Source organism: Vespula vulgaris, chromosome 1 (genome assembly GCF_905475345.1).
Source record: "Vespula vulgaris chromosome 1, iyVesVulg1.1, whole genome shotgun sequence".
Taxonomy (NCBI): domain Eukaryota; kingdom Metazoa; phylum Arthropoda; class Insecta; order Hymenoptera; family Vespidae; genus Vespula; species Vespula vulgaris.
In genome coordinates, this window is record NC_066586.1 from 8,776,567 (window position 1) to 8,801,805 (window position 25,239).

Below are 25,239 nucleotides of genomic sequence, written 5' to 3' on the forward strand. Positions count from 1 at the left end.
CCTGTATACGATTGAAGGACAAATAGAACGTTCCTTATAGTACAACTACATCTTATTTATTTCGTTATTAACATTTCAATCCGATGTTTCTTCATTCGACTTTGCAATCAGATAAAACTCATTTTCTTTCAATCGTCCAATGGACGATCACACAAGAAATAATCACATCTTTATACACTGATTTCGCTTACCTGCTTGAAACGACATAGTTTGGACTCGAGACGTCTCACCGTTGTCTCGTCTTACTGAAGATAGCTAGGGCGGGAAAATTTCGAATATTATATAACGCCAAGTATCATTGTGTAACATCGTCGTCGGAAACTAGCGAATTATTCTGCACGTAATTTATATTCCCTTTATTTTCTTATTACGAGAGAATGGGGTTATTTGTCTTTCGAGAATGTGCGCGCATATTCTATGGAAATGGAACAAAATTAAAATTTAGATTTGTATAACAAACACGTTTTAACAAGTGTCATAATTTTCGAATCAAATTTTCAATGCTTTCATTGAGCAGTTTCGTCATTTATTCGAAAAAAAATCGTTTTAATTTATAATAACACGTTCGTAAAATCGAACTTAACATATCCTATTCACTTTGACGATTTCTCGAGAAAGAAAAAGAGAAAAGAAAGAAAGCCGAAGAAAAATGCTTGAAACTGCTGCATACGCGAAGCTCTTGAAATTCTCTTTTGCGAGCAATCGAGCTTGAAATGTCAAAGAAGTTGAGCTAGTTCAAAAGTCAAGGAACCGTGAACATCCTGAAATCGGCTTTAAAAATGTCTTCTAAAATTTATCAATTATATGTCACAGCTCGACTCCTCGAATCTCCAAGCAATCCCGTAAAAAAAATGATTATTTCCAATATTGCCTACGTCAGCAATTTTTGCGAGAATTTATTCTCCCGATTTGTACGATATCATATGACAAATTTCTATTAGTATAAACCGCATTTGAAGCGTACGTTAAAATAATAAAATTTTTTCCGGAGAAATTGTAACTCGTAATAAATAATATCTGTATCAATTTTATATTTTGTTTCAATATATACTATCTTCAAAATTCTGTTTTACGTTATTACTTTTAAGTTTGATTATCTAACAATAATATGTTTGATATTCTCCAATTGTTTCATAAAATATGTCTCCTTCAAATAAGCAATATGATTGAAAAGTAGTTGAAACGTATACACACATATTAGACATAAAAGGAATGAGATAAGATAATGTAGGAAATTTTTTAGATAAGAAAATGTAGGAAAAGAAAAAGCGAAAGTAAGACGTATATCCATATTTTTCTACCAATTTTAATATCGTATCTTTTTCGTTCAGGTAACCTGCATAAAATGCACAGCCCACGCATTGGCAAGGTTACTCACAATCAATTGAATAATAATCGCAAAAAACTCTAAATTCTCCTCAAAACGTACATACAACACGGACGTAGTTATATTATTAATTGGAACGCGCATATATAAATTATTTTTTTCCGTTAATAACTAAACTAGAAATTAAAATGATATGTACAAACTGTAGTATCACACACACACAGTTCTTTACGTTCTTATGCTGTACAACAAATACGTATGTAAATATCTGGCTATACGTGCCCTACTAAATGCACCGGAATATATCCGATGACTTAATACAAAAAAAGATAATTAATTAGGTCCCTTAGCGATAATTATTGACGTTTTACGTATACTTTTTATCGATTATGTCAACTTTTTTCGCCATTAATTTTGTTCCGAGTTGATTTATATTATTACAATAAAATTATCTTAAGGAAAGCGTAGAAATTCGTTTCGAATTATTAGTAGGGCGATATGATCAATAAGATAAAGTTATCTATTTATTATATCGAATAGCGTAGAACATCGCACGATACGTATATATGAACTGATGTGATTTATATTTAAATATCGAATATTCATAAAACGATACATCGTTTTATAGAAAAATAGAGTAAACTTACTCGCAAAGAGGAAAAATTTTTCCACAGTCCTTTCGCTGTTACTCTCGTATACGTTTACGCTGAACAAAAATGAGAAAGAAAGAAAAAACATTCACGCGTAAATTAATGAAATCTATTGTCTATCAAAAGCATATATGTTTACGTAAGTTTTCGTGAAAAAAAAAACAGAAAAATCGATCCGACAAGAAAATGCAATATAATGTAAGCTTCGTGCCATTATCGAGAGAATTTTCAAAATAAAAAAGAAAATTTTACTTGCTATAAAATATTTAAAGTACTCGTTATATAAGTTGGTAGACAAATCTTAAGTACAATTCGTTTACGACGTAAAAGCATTTCTTCGAACATTGTATACATATATGCATATGCTTGTGTGTGCGTCTGTGTTGTGTATATATATATGTGTGTGTGTATATATATATACATATGTATATATATATGTATATATCTATATATATAATAACAAAACAATATACTTTCATAACATACGATATATGTATATAAAAGAGACAATATCAAAAAACACATAAAAATCGAAGATCCATACAACGTCGAGGCAGTCACGCGCAAAGAAATGAAACAACGAATGCCGCGGTTCAGGCTTAAGTACATACACAAAACTACATAAACTTTCATACAAATACGAGATCACAGTCCCGAAAGATACGTTCGAGTCTACTGGAGACTTATACTTGAACGTTCAGAACGTAAATCCTCTTCGGAGTATCCCCTAGAGGAGCAAACACGATGGGGCAAATACTCCTCGAGGTATCGAAATCTCTTCTGCCCCTTATCCTCCTTCTTCAGCTTTTCTCGAAAGTTCAATATCCTCGATAACGATGAAATCTTTCGATCGAACGAAGAGAAAGCAAACAAAAAAAAAGTAAGTTCGTGCGGTAACCGAAAAGACATTTTTCACTTTTTCATCTCCGATAAAGAAGAAAAGAAATAAAAAACAGATAAAAAACTTTACTTTGCTCTCGCCTATTTTAGATTACTATTCAACAGCTGCGTATTCGCATTATTGGCAGCTATACGTTGCTGTTCCTTTTTCAGTTTTTGCTTCTTCCTTTTGTTACGTCTGTGGAAGCAAAGTAGTACGAGAAAGACGATAACGATGAAGCAGGCAACGCAGCAAACCACGATGATCCATATATTGCGTGCCTTTTTAGTTTGCATTTGTATCCTCAGGATATTCGTGCATTCATCGTAGATCGTTAAGGTCTCGTTGCTAAAAGTGACGTTTCCACAACGTTCGAATGCCGCAGGAGTACAATTGTACTCTGGTTTGAAGATAATCTTGCGTAATTTCAACCATCTCCGCATGATGACGCATTCGCAGTTGTCCTCTTCGAGATTGAGTGGATTCTTCGAGGCGTCGAGAACCTCTAAGTAACAGAAACGAGCCAGCTCTTTCGTTGTAATTCTACTGATCATATTTTCGGAAACGTTAAGGTTCTGAAGCGTTGGTAAGTATCCCATTTCTGGCAGCTTTGTCAGTTTGTTACGATGAAGTTGAAGAAAATTGAGAGGCGAAGTAACTTCGGTCTGAAAGACAGAGTCGCCAAATTTATTCACGGCTAGATAGACCCTACGTAGGTACGGAAGCTGAAACAGATTCTTCGGGAGATTGTCGCAACCGTTCTTCGTCAGGTCAAGGACTTCAAGATAATATTGTTGAGCAAACGCGGACTCCTCGATGTTTTGAATAAAATTGTCGCCGAGATAAATATAGAGCAGCTTCGTGTACGACGAAAAACTGTCGTTGTGGAGATCTCGGATTCTGCTGAAGGACGCGTCAAGAACCTGTTAAGTAAAAGAGAAAAAGGAAAAAGATTATTTCTCTTAATTAGTTCGTGATTAATCCTAGTTGATTGCACGAATCGGATATAGTACTTCAACGATAGATAAAAAGACGAAGACAATAACAGTTACAAGTATCGTAACATTACCACGATTCTTATCTGCACTTAATGAGAAAATATAAGAATTTAACGATCAATGCAGATCACGATAACATACAACATTGATCGAATCTTTCTAAAATCATATCACTATCTTAAAATCTCTACCCTATCTTAAGAAAATTATAGCGTTGCCTTATCATACAATATTTACGTTTTAAAATATCTCACCTGTATATTCGAATTCAAATCGCGAGGAATTTCCTCCAGCTTTGGATCGGAGCATTTAACCTGTAGCATCGAATAGGCCTTGCTGTATCGACAATGAACCTTAGACTCCTGTTGGTTCGCGTATCCCATAGATGTGGATCCAAGAATCAATACGTCGGACGCAGTGGTCATGGTTAGACCGACCACAAGAATAATGAGAACGAAGAATGTCATATCTGTAAGATAGAGAGAATTTCGCTCGTGAAAATTATCGACGTTTAAGTAAATTGTTTGTCTCCTAATGTACTTTTCACGTATCTTTGGAATGCAGCTGATATAATATCGAAAATGAATAAAACAAACGAAGCAGTGAGCATTAAGAATTTAACGTATTATTAAGTAATTATTAAGATTCGTATAATTATTAGAATTTGTATCAATTCGCGAGGATGAAATATTTATTAAAAGTGTAAAAGATGATAAAGATCCGAGAAATGCCTAGTCATTTTTCTTATAACGAGTAAGTATTGCGCACTCTAATTAACGACAGAAGCAACGATGAGAATATACTGTACAAAGGAGAAGAAAAGATGGAACAAAAGGGAAGAAAGATAGAACACGCAAGGAGGGAGAGATTTTAAGCCGGGCTATTTTCCAAGCCGACTAATCTTAGGTAATCTAAGTGTAGGAAGAAACGCGTATTGAAAGTTTAAAGTGTGTAAGACTTTTCTCTACTTTATAAGGGTAGTACGGTCGTACTTAAAGAAAATGTTAGCGAACAAGAAAGAGAAAAGAGAGCTAGGCAAGGCAGGGCTGATAGCGATGTTGATAGTTGTGTTGGTGTTGCTTTACCGCCGTTCGAGACCAGAGAAGAAGCTCTGCTTGAAGTTGCATACCGAGAGAAATGGAAAAAGCAACCGCAAAACTTTTAGAAACGGAGAAAAAAGATTTTCGGCAGATGCAAAGATAACGAATCCAAAGGTAAACGCATGCGAACACGTATGAAACTTAGTCGGTTAAAAAAAGCTCTTTTCACAAGAGCTACAAAGTCATTTTGGAATTGATTAAGTAGATTTATTTCCGCATTTGTCTCGATTTTTCTGTTATTGTCGTTCGACTTATGTAAAATGCCGACTTTTTATGAAATGAAATACGAGCTCTGCTAAACGAGAAGAACTTGTAATAAAAAAAAAAAACAAAAACAAAAAGAAAAGTTAAGTAAAAAACCAATCGAAAAACGATTCGACTCAATTAGAAACTTTAACCGCAATTCCATACGAGTATCGATTTCAAGGGATCCACTTTAGTCATCTAAAACTTTCAATTTTTCCTGTACCTCCTCCTCGACTTGGATATAAAATAATGGGTTGGAGAAGAAAAAACGAACGTAGACCCGCAAAAATCACTCCAATACTTCAACATCCGGGGGTAAATCCGACTGAATGAAAGACTACAACGAAGATAAAAAGCTTCATGAGAGCTTCGAGAAAAGCCTCCGGATAAAAGTGTTGAAGTTTCGCGTATACTTGTCTCCAAAAATCCAAGGCAATCCCATAAAAAATTTTCACAGGTCTCTGTATTTCATAAAACGAGTGAGAAGGCATAGATCAATAGTTCGACTATTACTTGGCAATTAAAAAGAAACGTTTCGAGGCTACTCGAAATATATACTGTAATATATATATATATTAATAACAAGCAAAAAACAAGACATGTTTCGATCAAATTTCGCTGAGTAAAACGAGAACAATGGATCCGATATCCATGAACTCGTTTCGTATTCAAGATGGAATACCATTATTATTTTGTCTTTCGTCCCGATCCTATCTGACTAAGAAAATAATTCCACAAGCGAATTGAGATTCGTGGACTCGTTATCCCAAGAAGAAATCGAACGGTTTTCTAGCTCGTTATTCCTCCTCGAAATTGAAAAAAAATCCCTCGTTTACCTCGTTATCACGTTGCAGGATGATAAGAAAAAGTATCGTTACAGAAATGATGTTCCTACGATAATACCGATAGTGCATGACGAAGCAAGGGAAATGGTGATCATCGTTTCGATGAAAGTGAAATAAGAAAAGTCGATATCAACGGAACACATTTCAGTCTCATTGAAAGCGCGTTAAGCGGCTTTTTATCGATTCTTACATAGTTTCGTCATCTTCTCATCAGATCCCTAACATTTTCAAAAACTTGGACTTCGGATGAAGTTCGATACAAATACCTTGTCAAAAATCTAATTAAATGTAAAATGTATAATGGCAGAACAAAAGTTAAAAAAAATTTATCGGGAATATTAGTCATTGTCAAATGCTTAAAAAAGAAAAAGAAAAAAACGAAAAAAAATATGCTTTGTTAATTTTTTGGCATTCCTTCGAGCGACACGATATTATCGATCGAAAAGCTACTTTTATCAAGGTATTTTCATAATAAAATAAGTATTGAATAAAATATGCAGAAGCATGGATTGACTTCGAATTTGGTGCGAATGAAAAAGGAAGCGAATGTAAGGAAATAAAAGAACCATTTATAGAGTAAGCATCGAGCAACAACAACAGCAACGACGACGACGACGACGACGACGGCGTAGACGAAATTGGACAAATACCTTTTATTCATCGATAAAATTCGAGAAAGAGAGAGAGGGAGAGAGAGAGAGAGAGAGAGAGAGAGAGAGAGAGAGAGAGAGAGAGAGAGAAGTAAACGACCATTGGTTGGACGAAAGTCGACCCACATTGAATAACGGAAAAAGCGTCTGGGCGACACGCTGAGATGGGAAAGTATTGCCAACACGGTGACAAGTTGGAAAAGAGTTTGTCAAGCGACCTGATAAACTACTGTCGAAAGGCTGAAAGACGCGGATGAAAAAATAGAAAAGTGTCACGAGTAGAGTCTTCGAGCGATTTCACGGAAGTGGAAGCAGTAGAGTAAGTGATGAGAAAGAGTGTGATAGAAAAGGGAAAAAGAGTGAGTGAGTGAGTGAGTAAGTGAGTGAGAGAGAGAAAAAGTAAGAGAGAGAGAGAGAGAGAGAAAGGAATAGAGAATAGGGCAAGGGAAAAGAAAGGTCAGTTTGTTGGACGCAAAATACGAAAAGGATCCAGAATCATAAAAAGCGAATAACTCAACAAAAAAAGATTATAAAAGCTCAAAATAAAAATCATTCGATGGCATATCGTTTTCTCTTCATATTTGTTTTTTGATTTTCACTATCGGTTTATGTTATAAATGGAAATGTTTTATAAAAGGATATTTCAAAACTCTCGTATCATTGTTTATCGCTATCGTTGTAATATGATACTGTATTCGATTTAAATGTCTATTCACGAATAATCCAGGTAATCGATTATTGACGACCGCATAAGCGCTCCGGTAACCTATTGGATAATAAACGTTGATATATATCATAGTTTCTCGCGTACATCTACTCATCCTTCCGAGGTTTTATCTTTAGAACTTTCAGACGATCGAAAGTAAACTCTCGTTACTTAGGATTTAACAAACACAAGAAATAACCATACATAATATTAAGAAAAACGAGTAAAAATATTTGCTTAAATACGAAAAGTGTGAAACGCGATAAAAAAACGATTTTAAAAGAATGATTAGGAAAAAAAAGGATTTATTATATCTTACGAGTATTTTAAATAAACTAGCAAACAATTTTTAAAAAGTAAAACGATCAAAGTGAACGATTTACGTATTTAGACGTAAAACAAAAGAATGATAAAAGGAATGCGTTCGAGCGTAACCAAGCGTGCATTTTATTATATTACTTTTATTAACGTGGAGATAATCGTTCGAACGTGCATTCTGCTTTCAACGAATAGGAAGTAATGCATCGATCAACATATATACGGCTCGTACGTGGATAGCAATAGAGTATAATGTTACGATGACATTGATTTTTCTTATGGTTGCATAATAATTAGCTATCACATTCACAAAGATCGAATGATCGAAGTAATATATAAACATATAGATATATACGTATATATTATAGTGAACGTAACGGTAAAAGAAAAGAAAATAGACACAGAGAAAGAGAAAGAGAGCTTGAAAAGGTCAGATCAATCTTTGTACACAAATTCGAATTAAAAATAATTAAAATATCAAAAAGCTCAAAATAAAAATCGATCTTAAAGACAAACGATCTTATTAACGTCCTTCAATATTATAAAATTTTCTATAAAGAAGAAAAATTTTTAAATGTGTTACATTCCAAACAAACCGCAGATGCCTCTTGTCTCGCTTATTACACGCGAACGAAATAGGAGAATTCGAGAAATTTCAATTACAGTGTCGGTCTCGTATCGAAGATGAAAGATCGAAGAAGAAACGGACATGGCTCTTGGTTCTTCTCATGCCCTCACAGACGATAGATAGATAGATAGATAGATAGATAGATAGATAGATAGATAGATAGATAGATAGATAGATAGATAGATAGATAGATAGATAGAGAAAGAGAGAAAGTAAGAGATAGAGAGAGAGAAATGCAGAGAGAGAAAGAGACAGAGAGAGAGAGAGAGAGAGAAAAGACGGACAGAAATAATGTGGAAACGACTAAATATTATTTTAACGGCCGATTTATAGAGTAAGCCTGTCAGTTCGACGAGAACCAAACATTGTTGCCCAACTATTCGCGTTTCCGTTGCCGTCGTCCTCTCCTTGTGAAAACTCGCTCCGGTAGCGTAAACAATTCGTTCCTTGACACGAAGCAGAGAGAGAGAAAGAGAAAGAGAGAGAGTATACGTACAATAATATCGTTATAAAGCTTCAGCTCTAGCGAATAGTTTTATTAACTTTGTAGATTATCTACTTCGCGAACGTGAATATCTAATGACTCACATCTATGATGAAAATATGTACTATACACACATACACCCGCGTGCGCGCGTTTGATGAATTCTCAATCGCTTGATCATTTCGATTTGCAATTTTTAAATGATCGTTTCGAAATATTCCATTCAAAAATCATATATCACCATCGAATTTCAATCAAACGAATATTCACTTTTACATACATTACTCCAATATGTCAAGATAGCTCGTCGAGGCCATTTAAATCTAAAAGGAACGGGGGTACGAGGTTCTCCGAGATTTCCACGTTCTAGAATAGAATGACTAATTTCTACGAGCTAATGGATCCTCGTTTTAATATCTCTTCACTGAACAAACGTGTCTCGAAATATCGGATCGTTCGTATTCACTTAAATGGCGAACGCAATTTAAAACTAGATTTCGGGACATCGAACAAGAAAAATGGTTTCATCTTGTAACTTGGTAGACGCGAATTCACGAAATAAAGGACGTGGCTTGAGAGTAAACCAAATGCCTCGAGGATATATATTCAAGCGAGAAAGATTCTACAAACAGGCAAACAGGAGTATATGTATTGCAAACCTAAACGCACGAATAATTGTAATGTAAGTTATCGATCGTCGGATCGAAAGCGAACTAACGAAATTAGGTGCACAAGATAGATACCAGAAACTCGTTCGATATCTCTAGTACTATCTATCTCTCTTTTTCATGTTAAAAAGAAAGAAGGAGAGAGAGAGAGAGAGACCGACAGGAATGACTTTTACGTGCCGACACGGCGAAACCAGCGAGTTAGTCTACGTGACGTTTATGGTAACGCGTGCCGCTGCGTAAAACCTTCAACCACCAAACATATTTTTAAGTTACAATTATAGCTTTTACAGAAATATCATGAGAAAGATCGAAAATATCATTTGCAGCCGAAATTGCGCTCTAACTTTGACTTATTCAGATCGATAAAATTACGCGAAAATGCATTGAAATTTAAAAAGATTCGTTTCGTTAAATCGAAAGTAGGAAATAGAAAATAAGTTTGAAAAGAATGATAAAATATTACTTTGGAAGGACTGTCCGAGATATCGTTTTACAAATAAACACTTACAACGATAAGTCACTTTTCAAGAGTCGAATCAATTTAATACGCCAAGTATATAATCGAAAATATTTCAGGAGGATCACGAGGATCGAAATGCATTCAAGGAAGGTTCATTGGAAGAGATTGTTCGAAAATGATGCAAATAATCTTTTAGATAGTATCTTCTCGAAGCTCCGATATCTCGGCATGACTCAGCGTTAGCTACGTGTCTATCGATCGTACATGTTAATCCGTGCAATTATTACATTCGCCTCTCGTTTCACTTCGTATTTTTATATTCATTTCGAGAAAGAACGTATAGAAAGAACGTTGAAATCGCAAACGTTAAATCTCCCAACGATCTTGATCCTTGGTCTAATTCAATCGATCCAATCCTACGAGGACGCAGAGAATATTGGGTCAAGAAGAAGGGATTAACTTCGAAGGACGAGATTGGCTCACGTGAGCATGGCCTAAATTTAGGTAAAGTATACAAAAAATTACAGTCACGAAAAGACACGAACACGAAAACGAACAAGAAAGCATTCGAAATTCACCAAAGCGAACTAGAAAAAGTTTATGACCGAAAAGCGGAGCGAAACTTTGTAGGCGGGATCATAAAGGAGGAGGAGAAAGAGGAGGAACTACAAACCGAACGACGAGCGACGAATTCGCACGAACGATTCTCTCTGCACTCTATTCTGCGTGTATATGCAAGAGATAAAAATATGGATAGTAGTGTTAGTAGTGCTGCTGGTGGTTTTACGCATCACTGCTCGACCGAATACACGTATTCCATTTACCTGGGTATATTTTCTTTAAAAAAAAAAAAAAAAAAAAAAAAAAAAAAAAGAAACAAAAAAAAGAAAAAAAAGAAAGAAGAAAGAAAAATTTGTTTTACTCGCCAACCCCATTAATGTCGACTTTTTAAAACTTCGTTGAAAAACAGGTTGCGAGTTCTCTGGAAAAAAGAAGATGGAAGAAAAAGTATCTAACCGAAAGTTCCGCCCTTCTTTTCACGCGTCAAGCTTATTAATAAACGCTAATTAGTAACACATTTTGACGTCGGGTTAACAGGTGTTCGCCTCTGCCAGTGATGTCGTTACTGTTTGTCCGTGTCCCCGAAGCATATTTCGCATTTAAAAATAATGCACCGACGCGACAAGCACGCGCGAACGAGCAAGCGAGTACGATGCAGCAAGTCCGCAGTAGACGTCGTCATCGTAATCGTCGTCGTATTTCGCTGTTACAGCAGCCAAGTCGAGGCCGAGCTTCACGTGCATACCACGAGCCAACACTACGTGAGAAAAAATTTTCATCTCCGAAAGATCCATGCAAGATAAAGCAACACCCAAACCCATATCACGATAGCAAAAATGTGTATGTGCATATGTGTGTGTATATATATAATATATATGTATATATATATATATTATACACTGCACGTCGTTTCAGAATATACAACCTTTATCTCTCCGAAAATCGAGGTCGAATTCTATCTTTCTTTTTTTCTAACTCTAATCAAGATCAAAGGATTTTTCTCGCTTAGTGCAGTAGAGAGACCTATCGAATATTCGTCGTTCGATATACACGATCGGAATAAAATGTAGACCACAATAAACTCTCGCCGACAATAAGAAAAGAAAATTTTTCTTTTCCCTTTTTCTTTTTTTAATGTTTCTCATAAATATCCATACGCGGTTCGACATACGTCGATCTATTTCTTTCACAAAGGGAAAATAATAATCTTTGAAAATCATGGATGTTTCGTGATTCCATTGAGTTGCGTTTCGATGATTTTAGTGAAAGTACGAGTGCCAAGTACTTCGTCATCAGGGTCACGATTGCCATTGAAGCGTCACACTTGTTGGAGGACTCGTGACGACACGAACAATACCGATTCGCGATTTAATTACTTTTCAACGCTCGTGAAATTCACATTCACGTATACTATTCTACTGTTTTGTTTTACAATGAATCCGAAGAGAATGGAGTAAAATAGTTGCAGTGTTCTGTGTACGCTAAACTTTTACTTTCGCAACATTCAAACACGTTAAAGTTCATTTCAGATCCCTTGTAACGGATTATTGGGTAAAGAAATGATCCTTTTGTTACTTATAAATTGATATCTTTCATCCTATTCTTCTTTTTCTTCAATTTTTGCAAGAACGAATCAATTCCTTTGAAGTAATTCGACACAACGATTCATCTCAGAGATTTTATTTCTCAACTATGTTCTACCATCTAGCGATGATGCTTTTTGCAGCTAAATACAGTGAGAACGAAGCCTTAGACAAGGTGCACGCAACAGTGGTTCTCAAGCAATCTAACAGCCTTCGACCATCTCGTAAAGAGATGCGAATAAAAGAGCGTACTGTTTCCTCGACGTTACTTTAATATTGAAAGTTAAACTCCGCTTTTTTCTTCTTCTTATAAGAATTTTTTTCTCTCTGCATTCGCTTTTTAGCAAAGGAAAAAAATTAAAAAATAGAAGAATCTACGTGAATCTACCTTAAAAATATTTTGTTCAAAGAAATTACCTTCAAGATATTTAGGTCGTTCGAGATTAATTACAGGGAAAGATTAAAATAAGAGAGAGAGAGAGAGAGAGAGACAAACAGAAAATAAAAAATGTGAATTTTTTCTCTCTGCGAAACATCGCGTTTTGAATCATTGGCAAATTGAAATGTTATAAAAAGCGAAAAGCGAGAAAGCAGGCAAAAGAGGCAATCAGGAACGTACCCTTTATAAGCAAGCGGGCGCGTGAAAGTTAGCGGCCAATCGAGAAGCAAGAATACGCAACGTGCCATACTTTTGTTCTACTCTGTCGTATAGGTAATCGATTTTGCACTCTGATTGAAACGTCTGCTTTTGATCAAAGCAACAAATGTCTGCTTTACGCGATTTCATCGTTTGAAACATCTCCCTTCGAAAGCATACATACTTTCACCTTTCCCACTTTTAATTACATACTTTGTTCGATACTTTTGAATATTTCAAACCATTTTCTTACACAATAATAGTAGTGTCTGAAAGGACTAATATCTCTTACTCGAATTTCATTTCGTATCATTATAATACTCATCATAAGTTTTTCAAACTGTTTATATCGAATTAAAAGCGATAATCTGGATGATGATACTAACACATATAGAATAAGAAGAAATAGCAATGAAAAATATGGAGAAATTCAATTTTATTCCATTTCTTTTTAATTATCTCTAAGTACAAAATATCTTATTTAAATTATTTTCATAATCACATACGTATGTGTGTATGTATATATGTAAAGTAAATCTCAACGAAATCATCAGAGACTTTATCATTGCGCTTAACTATAATCGTTTTCTTTGAAACATGAATTTTTATCGACATTCAAGGTAGCGACGAAGAAAAAAGTTCGTTTCGTGCCACCGGAATTTTCAGAGAACGTTTTCGACCCTTCTATCCCGCATAACTCTTCTTTCTCTCTCTCTCTTGCTGCACGATCACTCGTTCGCTCTTGTTCAGCCCTTCGAGAGGGGCCGTCGAACAAAACTGCATTCACCGTGTGCGGAGGTCGTAAGTAATAAAAGGGACGCACAAGCTCTTTCTCGGTATCGATCGGCCCGTATTCTCTGACGCAAATAAATGTATGTAAAACGATGTACGTGATACGTAATTACGAATAACGCCATCCGATTAACGATGTTTCTTACGTAATCCAAGAATTTATCTTAATTGGAATCTTTTGAGATTCGGTCAAAACTATGAAGAAGTTAGGAAACGTCAAACCTCGAAACTACTTCGATTTAAACGTCAGAGGCGAGAAAATATCTTTGTATTTATATCGAATGAGTCATATAACCTGTTACAAGACATTTTATCTATATCTTTCGATAAGAGAAGCAACCTGTATCGATATCTGTGACAATACGTTTAAAGTCGGAGTCATTGATTTTATATTTATACCAAGGAATGATTTTTCAAATTGTTTAACATTGATTCTTTATTTTTCCTTTACTGTACCGATCAAAAACAAGTTATATGACTTACCCTGAGTAACATAAATCTTTTACGAACGAATAACGTGTTCCTCGAATGTAACGATCGATTTTCTTTTTATTTTTCTTCCGCATTTCGTGTTTCACAGTTGCCCCTAGTGGCGATAGATTATCGCACATCGGACACACAAAGCAGGTGCGAGTTCGACCTTTCCAAGTAACGTATCGACGAAACATCTGTGCTTTGTACGGACAATCGGTATCGCGTTATTGCACGGATACAAAGAGGAAAAGCATCGCCTGGTAAATATTTATGCATGCTTCTCTATTGCTCGTTCTCTAACTCGCTCCTCACTTCGATTACCTGCATCGAATCAATCGAGCGTTGTGATTTTTCTGTCTGTAAAAGATCAAATCCTAGAAAAATATATCATTTATCCTTACTTTTCCACGAACTTTTATACCATCTCCTTTCGAAGTTTTATCGTCAGCAAAAAGAATGAGAGGATCCATGAAGGAGTCGCTGAGTTCGTTACCTTTTCATCTACGAGCCAACGAAAGAATTAGTTTAAAGTTTGATGCCAAGAATGCTCGGTTTTTACGTTTTGCAATCGAACTTCTCGTGACTTTCGATAAAGAAGAAAAGAAAAACTAAAAATCGACACTTTCTTCCTCTGAACGATATCGACGATACGTTTATTCGTAGAACGTTTCATCTTTCATCGAAGGAGGAATTATCGTAAACTGTATCGACGTATAAACCTCGAAAGTGGCCAGAAACGTGAATGATGAGTGAAAGAGAGAGAGGCAAATAGAGAAAGACATAAAAAGCAACATATGTGTATCAAGTTTTTACGAATATCCTCGATCGTTCGTCATCCTTCGTGTTATTCGAATAATCAATTCACCCGCTTTTTTTCTTCTTCCCTTCGCGATGCGCGAAAGCAGTGAATAAAAGCATGAGCCCGTTCGCCACTCGACCGGCGTTTATTTAAAGAAAACTTTCAATACTCGAGAGAGTCTGATCGACACTTAACGTTTCACAACAGAAGAGAGGAAATACGTTCGAAGAAAGATTCGTATAATTCTTTCTTTTCCCTTTTTTTTCTTTTTTTTTTTAATTTTGTCCTTCATCTCCGATAAACGAAAAGTATAAAGAAACGAAAGAAGAATGTACTTCAACATCGTTCATTATGACATAACGATTTGTCTCCAAGAGTACAGACATTATAATGTACGTAAGTATATATCATTCTCTTTCAGTGTCCTATAAATACAATTGATAAGATCGCATCTATCTATATATATATATATATACATACATATATAACAATGCGATTCTTGTACTATAGCCATGTTTATACGCTTCGAACGGATTCTTTATCTTCTATTCTCTCCCCCTCCCCATCTCCCTCATAGTTCTTTTCATTCGCAGTTTTTATTTATTTGTCTTTCGAACAAGTAAAACAGCAAGCACCCGTATACGTTCGAGAATCGTTTGCCTTGAGTTTCGCTTAAATGGCAAAGAGAATGACACGTTGGAACGAACCACGATGTTTTGAAATGAAACTATTGTGTTCTTAGTCTTCTTAGAAAGAAGGTAGACGTTCGAGAAAGTAAGATTTTTCGAGTATTTAAAAACTATATTCCGATCGAATTCTCATCCTTGAAGAAAAGAAAATACGAAAGGTCGTCGTAAATTCGCGAAGGAAATAAGATAGAACAATTTATTTCAGAACTTGTCTTCTTGTCACATTGTACAAACAAACACACACACACACGCACAAACACGCACTATAGAACTATATTACAAAAGCTTGTATAGGAGAATACACATTTATTCGTCCTTGATAAAGGTAGCAACTGAGAACTCACAAAACGATAAAACGCGTCGAGGTAAGTCATTCAACTTCAGGATTAACGGTCTGACAGCGGAAAAAGAATTTATCTCTACGGACGACGAGTTTCTTCGAGCGAAACCAGCAGACTTTTTTGTGAAATCCTTAGAAACGAAGTTGCTCAGACTACGACGACACGACGACGGCAGTTAGTTCCGTTGTTAATTACGAACTGCGAGGAGCTACCACCATAGTGTGAAACTTCGCTTCGAAGAAACTTCTTCGACAGGAACTCGAAAAGTCCGTCTCTTCTCTGGACAGACATTCGAAAAAACCGGTTTTGCCTTTCTACAAGAGAGAGAGAGAGAGAGAAATTCAACTACTCTTGAAAGACCGACGACGAACCACTTCATTTCCCATTTTCGAATCTATCATTTTACGTATCTCCTTACTTGTCTCTTATGCGATAACCTTAAGCCTTTGGGAACTGACAAGACAATGTAATCACCAACCAAAGATAAGGTTCGTTCTCGAGAAACGCGCTAGAAAATCCTCAAAACACAGTTTCTCTCCTTTGTTCGCGTATTTTCTTACTATATACGTATATACACGATAAACAAATACTGTAGTAGATTTGTACTATAGTAGGAGAAAAAAGATATCATTGGAAAAATGATATAAAAATTATTTTTAACCATAGAAACATGCTGGAATACGAATCTTGCGATCAAGCTCCAACACAGAAACGACTTTCGTAAGAGGAGCACGAGGAAGTATCGGCTAGCAATCCTGACACATGCGTCAGCAACAACGAAAGTAATAAAGAATCAAACAAAAGGAAACGTAACCGTAACTACTCTCTATAAATCTCAATTGTTATGTCGTTGCCTGCGGTACGTCGAGTCTTTCGTAAACGAATTAACTACAAAGGAAAAAAAAAAACAAAAAGGAACAAGAGATTGTTTATACTTTCCTACAACACATTATCGGCTTATCTCTCGATCGCACGAGATTTAAAGCTCTTTCTTTCTCTCTCTATCTCTCCCTCCCTCCCTCTCTATCTTTCTCCATTGAAAAATGAATCTTTCCTGCGAAGTTGTCTGAGATACCAATCGCGAATGTTAAATCGCGAAGTAAATTACGAATCACATCCTTTCACGGAAGAATTGCGTCACTTTCGACTCACTCTATTTCCAGATTGCAAAAGAATCAAGAATGATTCGAGAACAAGAATGCTGTCTTACCTATCTCGTTCATCGTTAAATCCCTCGAAGGCGTTCTTGGTTATGAAGGAAATACACCAGAACACGTTTCAAAAGAGAGCAAGAAAGAGAATCGGAGAAAAGGAAACAGTAGAGAAGCGTTATTACAATAGAACGATGGAAACCGTTAGTTCGAACGCGTCGTCGTCCAGTTCCTCCTGCGGCGCAACGAGAGCGTCGCGACGCCGTTGCTCATCGTTTCTTCTCAGAAACGCTCGCAGCAACTTGAGAAGAGATCCCTCTGCTTCAAAAAGAAAGTAGAGAGAGGAAAAGAGAGAAAGAAAGATGGAAGAATGCGCGACACTCACGGCCGATAAAGATGTTGATAATGAGACGAAGACGTAATACACCTTGCGAGATATGTAGGTGCGCACGCGTTCTTCTCTCTCGCTCACTCTTCCTTTGATCTACGCATCTCTCTCTCTCTCTCTCTCTCTCTCTCTCTCTATTTCTTTTCCTCGTAACTTTTCCACGAAGAAGAGGAACTCTTTTTTCCCGCTCGAATGTCCTTCCCTGCACGGTTCGTTTCTCTCCCCTCTTCTTCTTTTCCTTCTGCTTCTCGACTTTCGATGGGACTCGAAGGTCTGCTTTTATTTTATTTTTTTTCTTTCTTCCTTTCTCTCGGTCTTCTTTGAAAGATCGAGAATCGTTGAAGTCCTGACCGTACAGGAAACACGCTGGTCACGCTATCCACCGACGGGGTGGTAAAGTTCGTTGGAAACGAACGGTTTCGTGAATGAGTGAAAGAGAGAGAAATAATATACAATGGAATGGAATAGAAAGAGAGGGAAGAAAACACGGTCACGAACGAACACACACATACACACACAAGAAATACACAGTGTGCGGTAGCAATGGGAATAGCAAAAGCTGCCTACGGCAATGTGTACCGCACTCGACTACGTCGCGCGCTCGACTGCGGTCGGTCGGCTTGCTGAAGCCGAATGCCGAAGACCACCTAGCAGAGTACAGAGCAGAGGAGCCCAGCAAGCAGAAGCAACGAGTCGATTACTCGCACGCTCCATCGTACGTCGCGACTCTTTTTCCATGTCTCTCCTTACTTACACTCAAAAGATCCTGCTAACTCGACTGATTCTCTTACTCATTCGGAATCACTTGAAAAATTATTCTTCACGTACAAACATACCAGGTCGAAAGATTTCTTGTTGCATAAATGTGGCAAGATTTAAAAGGGAATTCTTTCTTACCAAAACTAATGGAAGAAAATTCTTCCATTACGATTTATTTTTGTTCATTTTGAGAGCCAATTCGAAATAAAAATGATTATCGAATGGTCATGTGTCATAGGAAATTCCACGGTATTTTCAAATCGAGATAATCGTTTTATAAACAGATGTAATAACAACCGGGTGCTTCTGCTTCACGTTATGCTCATAATCAATTCGATGCGAATTGAATATCGTTACTTCGATAAATTCATTAATATTTCTTGGTAATCAACAAGTGCTGAAAGTACTAACGTATATGGGTATATGCAATATATCAAATAAATCATATATGACGTTCTGTCATAAATAAATTAATATCTTTTTTATTAAGGGAGATTACTTGATCTTAACCGTTTTATAAAATTTACAGAGAATGATGCAGCTTTCTTGCATCCGAATTGTGTGCACGCGTGCTGTGTTAAAGCTTTACACGAGGATGGGCTTTGTCGAAAAAGGCAGCATTTCTCAAACGGCAGATGTTGTTTCCAAAAAAGAAAAAGAAAAAAAGGAAAAAAAAAGATCGTGCTTTAAAAGCGTCACCGCGCGAGTACCATTGTTGAGCGCGTTAGATGCCTTGCGAAAACTAGGACATAGATAACGCCGAAAATACAGGTACACATATAGTGAAGCAGCAGACTTGGTTCGGCAAAGTCTGCAGAAGACGGATTTGGGTTTCTACTTCAAATTCGCGGATCGATCGTTCCGAATTTACCGCAAAATTATCGTCCCGTTCGTTTAAGCGAGCTCAGTTTTTCGATCATTTTTTTTCATTATTCAGTTTTATTTATTATTTGTTACTCCATTGTATTGGAAAACAATCGAACATGTTTATAAAGCTCTTTACATATGAATTAATTTCACCGTTATATTTAGGTATCGTTAATAAATTCCATCAAAAGTTCAAACACTCCTGACACTGAATTTTGGAATCGAAACGATAAACAGAATAAACTTTTCATGAAACTAAGTCGATCGCCGGAATTGTTTTCGAAGTCGTTTAACGCCAAATCGGAATGTATTGTAAACCGAAAACACAGGGGGATTAAAAATACACAGAATTCGAATTCACTGACCTGGCCGTCATCCGTAGTCAGCTGCACTGATTACAGCTGTACAGAAGAGGTTGTTTGAGGTAAAGGGAGAAAGAATGAAAGATAGAGACAGCTAGAGAGATAGAGAGACGAAGAAGGGAAAAAACGAGGGTAGCGCATAACGCTCTTTCTCGTGCTTAGATTCCTCTCAGTGGTGCTCAACGAAACTTGAAACGATCTTCCGAATTGCGAGCGACATCTCAAGTTATCTCATTTGGGATAAATGTCCTCTCATCTGTTGAGAGGTCTACCATTTTCCCAAATAACGACCGTCAAATAGAACACACTCAACGTTTCACATTATCATTCGTTTTAAAAAATGTTAAATTTGTATTTGTAAAAAAAAAACAAAACATCATTTCGCGATTTATTAGTTAAAAACATATATCGAATGGCACAAAGCGCATAATGATTCACTTTCATTTTCTAATGAAAACTCTTAATATTTCCGTATTGATTTTATCATATCAATCATTTACATAAGATAACAGAAATATAACGTAAGAAATAGAAACACGTAAGATTAATAAAATAATAATTACAAAATATGTTAGGAATATATATGACAGTCACGGTCGATACACATTTTTCAAAGTAAAGAACGTTGTGGATTCGCAGGAAGGAGAAGGGAAAAGAGCTCAGATACAACGTGCAGAGGGCCAAACGTATGGATCGATAGTTCTCTCTTCCTAAGAGATCGTACATTAAAGCAACGAAAAAAAGGATCTCTCTTCCCCTAATGGGTTAAATATTCTCACTGCGCCACGCTGCCTTAATTATTATTTAATTACATCGCCATCGCGTTCAGTGCCGCGCATATTGCAGAAATTCCACGAATCGACCATCGATACCGAGGACGACGTTTAAGAGAACAGTTTTAACAAACATGCGAAGAGAACGCGATGATGTATTTGCGTGAAGAAAATAAAAAAATTGGGTCGGCTTTGTCTTTAACGTTATAGCGTTATAAAATATCGAATCAATTCAATTTCCATACTCGCGTCGGTCTCGAAGCAAACATTGAATTTATCCGTTCGAAATGAAAAGAAGAGAAATAAAAAAGCATAACAGTATACCACACAAATATATATACATATATGTATGTATTTATCGATTGAGTATGTGCGCGTGTGTGTGTGTACAGACTGAAAAATTGAAATCAAATTACTCGTAAAACTATTTGTCGGGGAACAAACGGAATCCTTTCGTTATCCCAGATTTACCCGGATTATATGTCCTCTATTGTTATTAACGTTTTACCGGCGTTGAACGTTTTCTGTTGGAAAAAAGTGCAAGAGAAAAAAAGGAAAATAAGAAAATATAGTCCACAGTGCTCTTTTCATACCCGTAGTTCAAAGGCCTGCCTTTCGCCCCGTTCCTCGCACCATTGTAAGCTATCTGCATCTCTGCTTGGGGCTGATCGTATACTTCCGAGGGTTGAGAGTCATAATGGCGCGAAAACAAAAGATTCCCTCGACGAGGGCACCTGGAACTTTTTCTTTAAGCGTTGGTCCACCGTACCTGCGTTGTATTTGAATTTTCGTCGGGCAATGGCGATATATCCGGCTCGATGTACATGCTCGATGAAAAAGATTGAAAGAAACAGAAGCAAGCCAGAGATACGAGGAAAAAAAAGAAGAAGAACGAAGTCTTAAAAACTGGAACGGAACTAGAAGGCATATCAAAACTATTACTTCCAATTTAAGCGTTACACGATTTCAAAAATTCTACTCGAAGAATCGTTCTCATATATACGTACATACACGTATGTACTTACGTGTATCAAGCTGAATGCACATACGATTTACTAATGTAATTGTGTAACAAGTTACAAAATTACTGTACATTTTGTAATATTTTTCATTATATTCCGATGTACGTATATCGAATGTATTTATATCTCGCTTGTATTGTTTTAAACATAGTCACATAGTAGATACGCGTGTTCTCGACGCGACTGTTTTATTTAATTTTTATTTTTAAACTCTGCAAAGATTTACGTGCGGTTAATTGAACTTGAATAAAAAAATATCTACTACGTATACGTGTATATGTAAAAGAAGACTGCATTCAATCGTGTTGTGTAAGAACGGTCGGAAATATATGTATGTATATATATATATGATATGTATATATGCATGTATGGATGTATGTATACATTTGGTACACACTCGTGAGATGTTCCATCGCATATTTGCATAAACACGACTAAATTCATCACCGAGAGTTCTAAGGGTCAAAAATATAAGAGATGTTGAAAACAAAAGACGCCGCATACGCAAAAGAGAATTTTTACCTCGATCATTTTATATTCGGTTACCCTTTGAAACTACTCTGTATCTCGTTCTCTCTCTTTTTCTGTTTCTTTCTTTCTCTCTCTTATCAAAAAAACTATCTTTCTAGATGTTAGTAGATATGTGCAAGCAACAAACGAAATGAATTCGTAACAAAGGAAGAACGTTGAAATAAAAAATAATCAAAAATAGATGTTAAAGTCATCGATTCATCGATGATCATTTTATCGAGAAGAAGAAAAACTTTTCATTTGCTCGTATATATCGACTGTAGTACATACTTTATTTGATAGAAAATGAAGAAGGAGAGGAGGAACGTGGCAGCGAACAATATAACGAAATAGTAGGCAAAAATTACACGTAGAAAAGGAAGAAAACAATCCGAGAAACTGCAAATTATTTTCTATACGATACAAGTACGTAATTAATTCCGTTACGTTAGTTTTGTTATTACCTACGTATCAAAAGCAACGAATAAATCCTTTCAGGATTGTGACGCATAAGGAAAGATAGGTACAACTTGATAAGACAAAAACACACACACACGTGCAGTACACACATACGGCACGTATTCGGACAAATTTGATATTAGCGATGTCGGGTCGCGATGGCGCAGTAGAAAATGATGGCCGGAAACTCAGTTTGAACCGATTCCCAACGGTAGAATTAACTTCAACTCCTATATCAAGTTTTGAGGTTCTATTCGAGATACTATATTAACTCGAGACTTGTGCAAACTCGTCGTATATGAAAGTGTTGGATCTAATAACTTTAATTTGACGTATGCGATTTGTAGAGTCCCTTGTTAACTCATCTACACGTATAAAAATCGAATAAAGATAACAAGAAATAAGTTAATAAATTTTTCAAATTATACGTGTGATTATTAAATCGATCAATATTTTTAAATAACCTATTCGCGATCGTGAACGTGGATAAATATCTATCAAAAATGCTCGAGTTCTTCCATTTCTTTCTCTTCTATTCTCATACTATCGTATCAAACTATCAATAAAAATTTACAATACTTACAGATAAAAGCAGTTAGTCCCAGTCGGTACATTGGCTATGAATCACTAGTACGAAAGATGTCGAAACACACTAATGTAAATACACATAGATTCGTTCGAAGACAAATGAATAATAGAAAGAAATCTTTGGAAACATATTTCTTTTGATAAGCGAAGAATATATTTCGCGTATATTAGCTATAACTAATTCGTATTAATGTCGTAATGCATTGTTTTAAGAATTATTATTACTATTACTATTATTATTATTATGTCTGTTTTACTCGAAACATGGTATGAAGTTATTATCGATGTGACCCATTTGATAATTTTATATTCGATTCTATACGTGATACATATGAGATTCAAAGAGAAATTTATAAGTACTCGAGAAATGATCAAATGCAAACACACGCTCCTTCTTTGCTCATTCTTTTTTCGTTTAATAGCAACAAATGACGTCAATTTCAAAAATAGTCTTACACGTGTGCTGCTGACAAACTTCTATCGTTACGATATCTGGTTACTATCATGAAGTGCTCGCTCGATTAAATCTCACAAATAACATCGTATATACTTTACTTTGCGAGAACAAAAAACTTATAAGCAATATTTGATCCAATCTCGCTTAGAATAAAAATATATGAAAGAGTAACAAAAGAAAAAGTAATAAAATAATTGCACTATTTTTGCACGCGTGTGTATTGGGTTTAAGTAAAAAGCATTATTTTATATTGTAAAGATTATTAATATATTAGTATTACAAAAGTAACTAACATAGTAAAAAAATTGCACATGAGTATTTAAGTTACTACATATTTCCATACAGTCCACTAATATCGTTTATTAATGATGATATTCTAAAGATTAAAGTATGTGTTATTTATAGATGAGCAAGACTCATAATGTGGAATTATATAGTATGAATTCAATCATTTTGTCATTTTGTAAATTTGATAAATACGTTTTAAAGATTATATTTTGTATACCTTAATGTTGGTAATATATATGAATTAAACAGATGGTAATGCATGCTATCATACTGATAATCATAAATATATGAATATGTATACAATATCTGATCAATATTGCATGTTGATATAAGGTGAGTTGAATTCTGGAAACAATACCGGGTACACATCATACGTTTGCTAAAAGATACAAAATGTTCGAAGATATTTCGTACCAGCGATACATTTCAAAAGTACATTAGTACATATTGCAACTGTATGAAATGATGATAAGTGATCAGTTGTGAATACATTTAAATAGTATTAGCGATATTGGTGTATCTTACTTTATATATCGAGTCTAAAATCCTAAAATCTCAATAAGCATTTGCTTATAGGTTTTGTACTTTTTATTCATCAGGTATATTCTCCAGACCCTGTAGATAAAAAGATCTATTATTTTCTTACTTTCATAATTTTATTTTACCAGAAAGAGAAACTATAAAATACATTATATTTTTTATTACCACTGTGTTCCACGGTGCTCCAGAAATATAAATATCCCTTGTGAATGTTTGACGTTTCCATGATGCTTGCATTATTAATATATTGACTATAGAAATGAATTATTACTGCAGTCAAAGCCAAGTCCATTGTTAGTTACATCAGGTAACACAAGCATAAATCCATAAAATCATACTGATGTACTTATACCTTAATGAAATATATTTGTAAGAAATATTAAAAATTATGATTATTTTTATATACATGTTATACAAATTTGTTAAAACTAAAATCTTAAAAGAATAGTTCATAATTAAAGAAAGATTTCTTGAAATTCTGAACTGAAAGAAACATAAATTTGAATGTCTAAAAGAACGATTAACTTACATTTTTCAGAAGAAATTAATTTTCATTAAATGTAGCATAATTTGATATAACCATATAAAATATACTCATAAAGCCATCTTTGATATTGTTAAGTATCACATTGTTACTTTAATATCGAACTGTTCGTAGCGTGACAGAAAACAAAACCGGAAAACGCACCTTCAAAAAAAAAGATTCCGTACCGCAGAATTAACGGAAAACCATAGAATAAAATAATCAAGATTTATCAGCTATAAGTGTTGCCACCTTAAAACATAAAAATTTCGTGAAATAGCTTCTTTCATACAAATGTGACAATAAAAGAAACAAGCTTTATAAAATATCCAATCTCATCCAATCATTTTCTTTAACCTCGGAATGCTTAAACATGACTGGTTGTTCGCAGTCATTCCAGAAAGCAACGAAAATATTCAATATTATCAATTTGTTTACTGCTTAGTTTTATATTTTTATACATAATTTATGTTTACTTGTCAATTTTCGTTTATTCTCTTATACGAATATTAAAAATTATTAGAAATAAGCATTACCATAAATATGTGCTTTTTTTCTTGTATCATCTCTTGCAATTCGTCCGGATGAAACATTCGATAAATTGTTCTGTTTTAATTTAGACTAAAATGTAGTCCCTATTTCCATTGAAATAGCTATTTTAAAGGAAATGTTTTATAGAACATGTTTATATTTGCAATTTGCGAATGTTCTTT

General features: G+C 35.2%; 1 protein-coding gene and 2 long non-coding RNA genes across 6 annotated transcripts; 1 reads left to right on the forward strand and 2 right to left on the reverse strand.

Moving 5' to 3' along the window:
* Positions 1 to 1,286: 1,286 nt before the first annotated feature.
* Positions 1,287 to 18,011, reverse strand: LOC127071783 (toll-like receptor 4). Of its 4 annotated transcripts, XM_051011443.1 has the most exons (4): positions 17,376 to 18,011; positions 17,050 to 17,308; positions 4,110 to 4,324; positions 1,287 to 3,780 (listed from the first exon to the last, which is right to left on the reverse strand). In XM_051011443.1, the coding sequence occupies exons 2-4, from the start codon at positions 17,060 to 17,062 to the stop codon at positions 2,959 to 2,961; spliced, it is 1,050 nt and encodes a 349-aa protein (XP_050867400.1). In that variant the 5' UTR covers positions 17,063 to 17,308; positions 17,376 to 18,011; the 3' UTR covers positions 1,287 to 2,958. The 4 variants fall into 4 exon arrangements, with proteins under 4 accessions (XP_050867400.1, XP_050867392.1, XP_050867420.1 ...); XM_051011435.1 differs by having other exon boundaries at positions 17,050 to 18,011; XM_051011463.1 differs by lacking the exons at positions 17,050 to 17,308; positions 17,376 to 18,011 and adding an exon at positions 15,843 to 16,737.
* Positions 9,692 to 11,466, forward strand: LOC127071798 (uncharacterized). Its single transcript, XR_007785228.1, has 2 exons — positions 9,692 to 10,971; positions 11,062 to 11,466. It is a non-coding gene; the product is annotated as an uncharacterized LOC127071798 (long non-coding RNA).
* Positions 18,012 to 23,421: 5,410 nt separating the features above from the next.
* LOC127064897 (uncharacterized) lies at positions 23,422 to 24,737 on the reverse strand. Its single transcript, XR_007781871.1, has 3 exons — positions 24,533 to 24,737; positions 24,169 to 24,355; positions 23,422 to 24,078 (listed from the first exon to the last, which is right to left on the reverse strand). It is a non-coding gene; the product is annotated as an uncharacterized LOC127064897 (long non-coding RNA).
* Between the last annotated feature and the right edge of the window lie 502 nt (positions 24,738 to 25,239).

What these genes read in the sequence shown, in the direction of transcription:
- LOC127071783 (XM_051011443.1), bottom strand. An exon ending in ATTTGAATTCGAATATACAG is followed by an intron (nt 3,781 to 4,109) that starts GTGAGATATTTT and finishes TTTACTTAACAG; the next exon opens with GTTCTTGACGCGTCCTTCAG.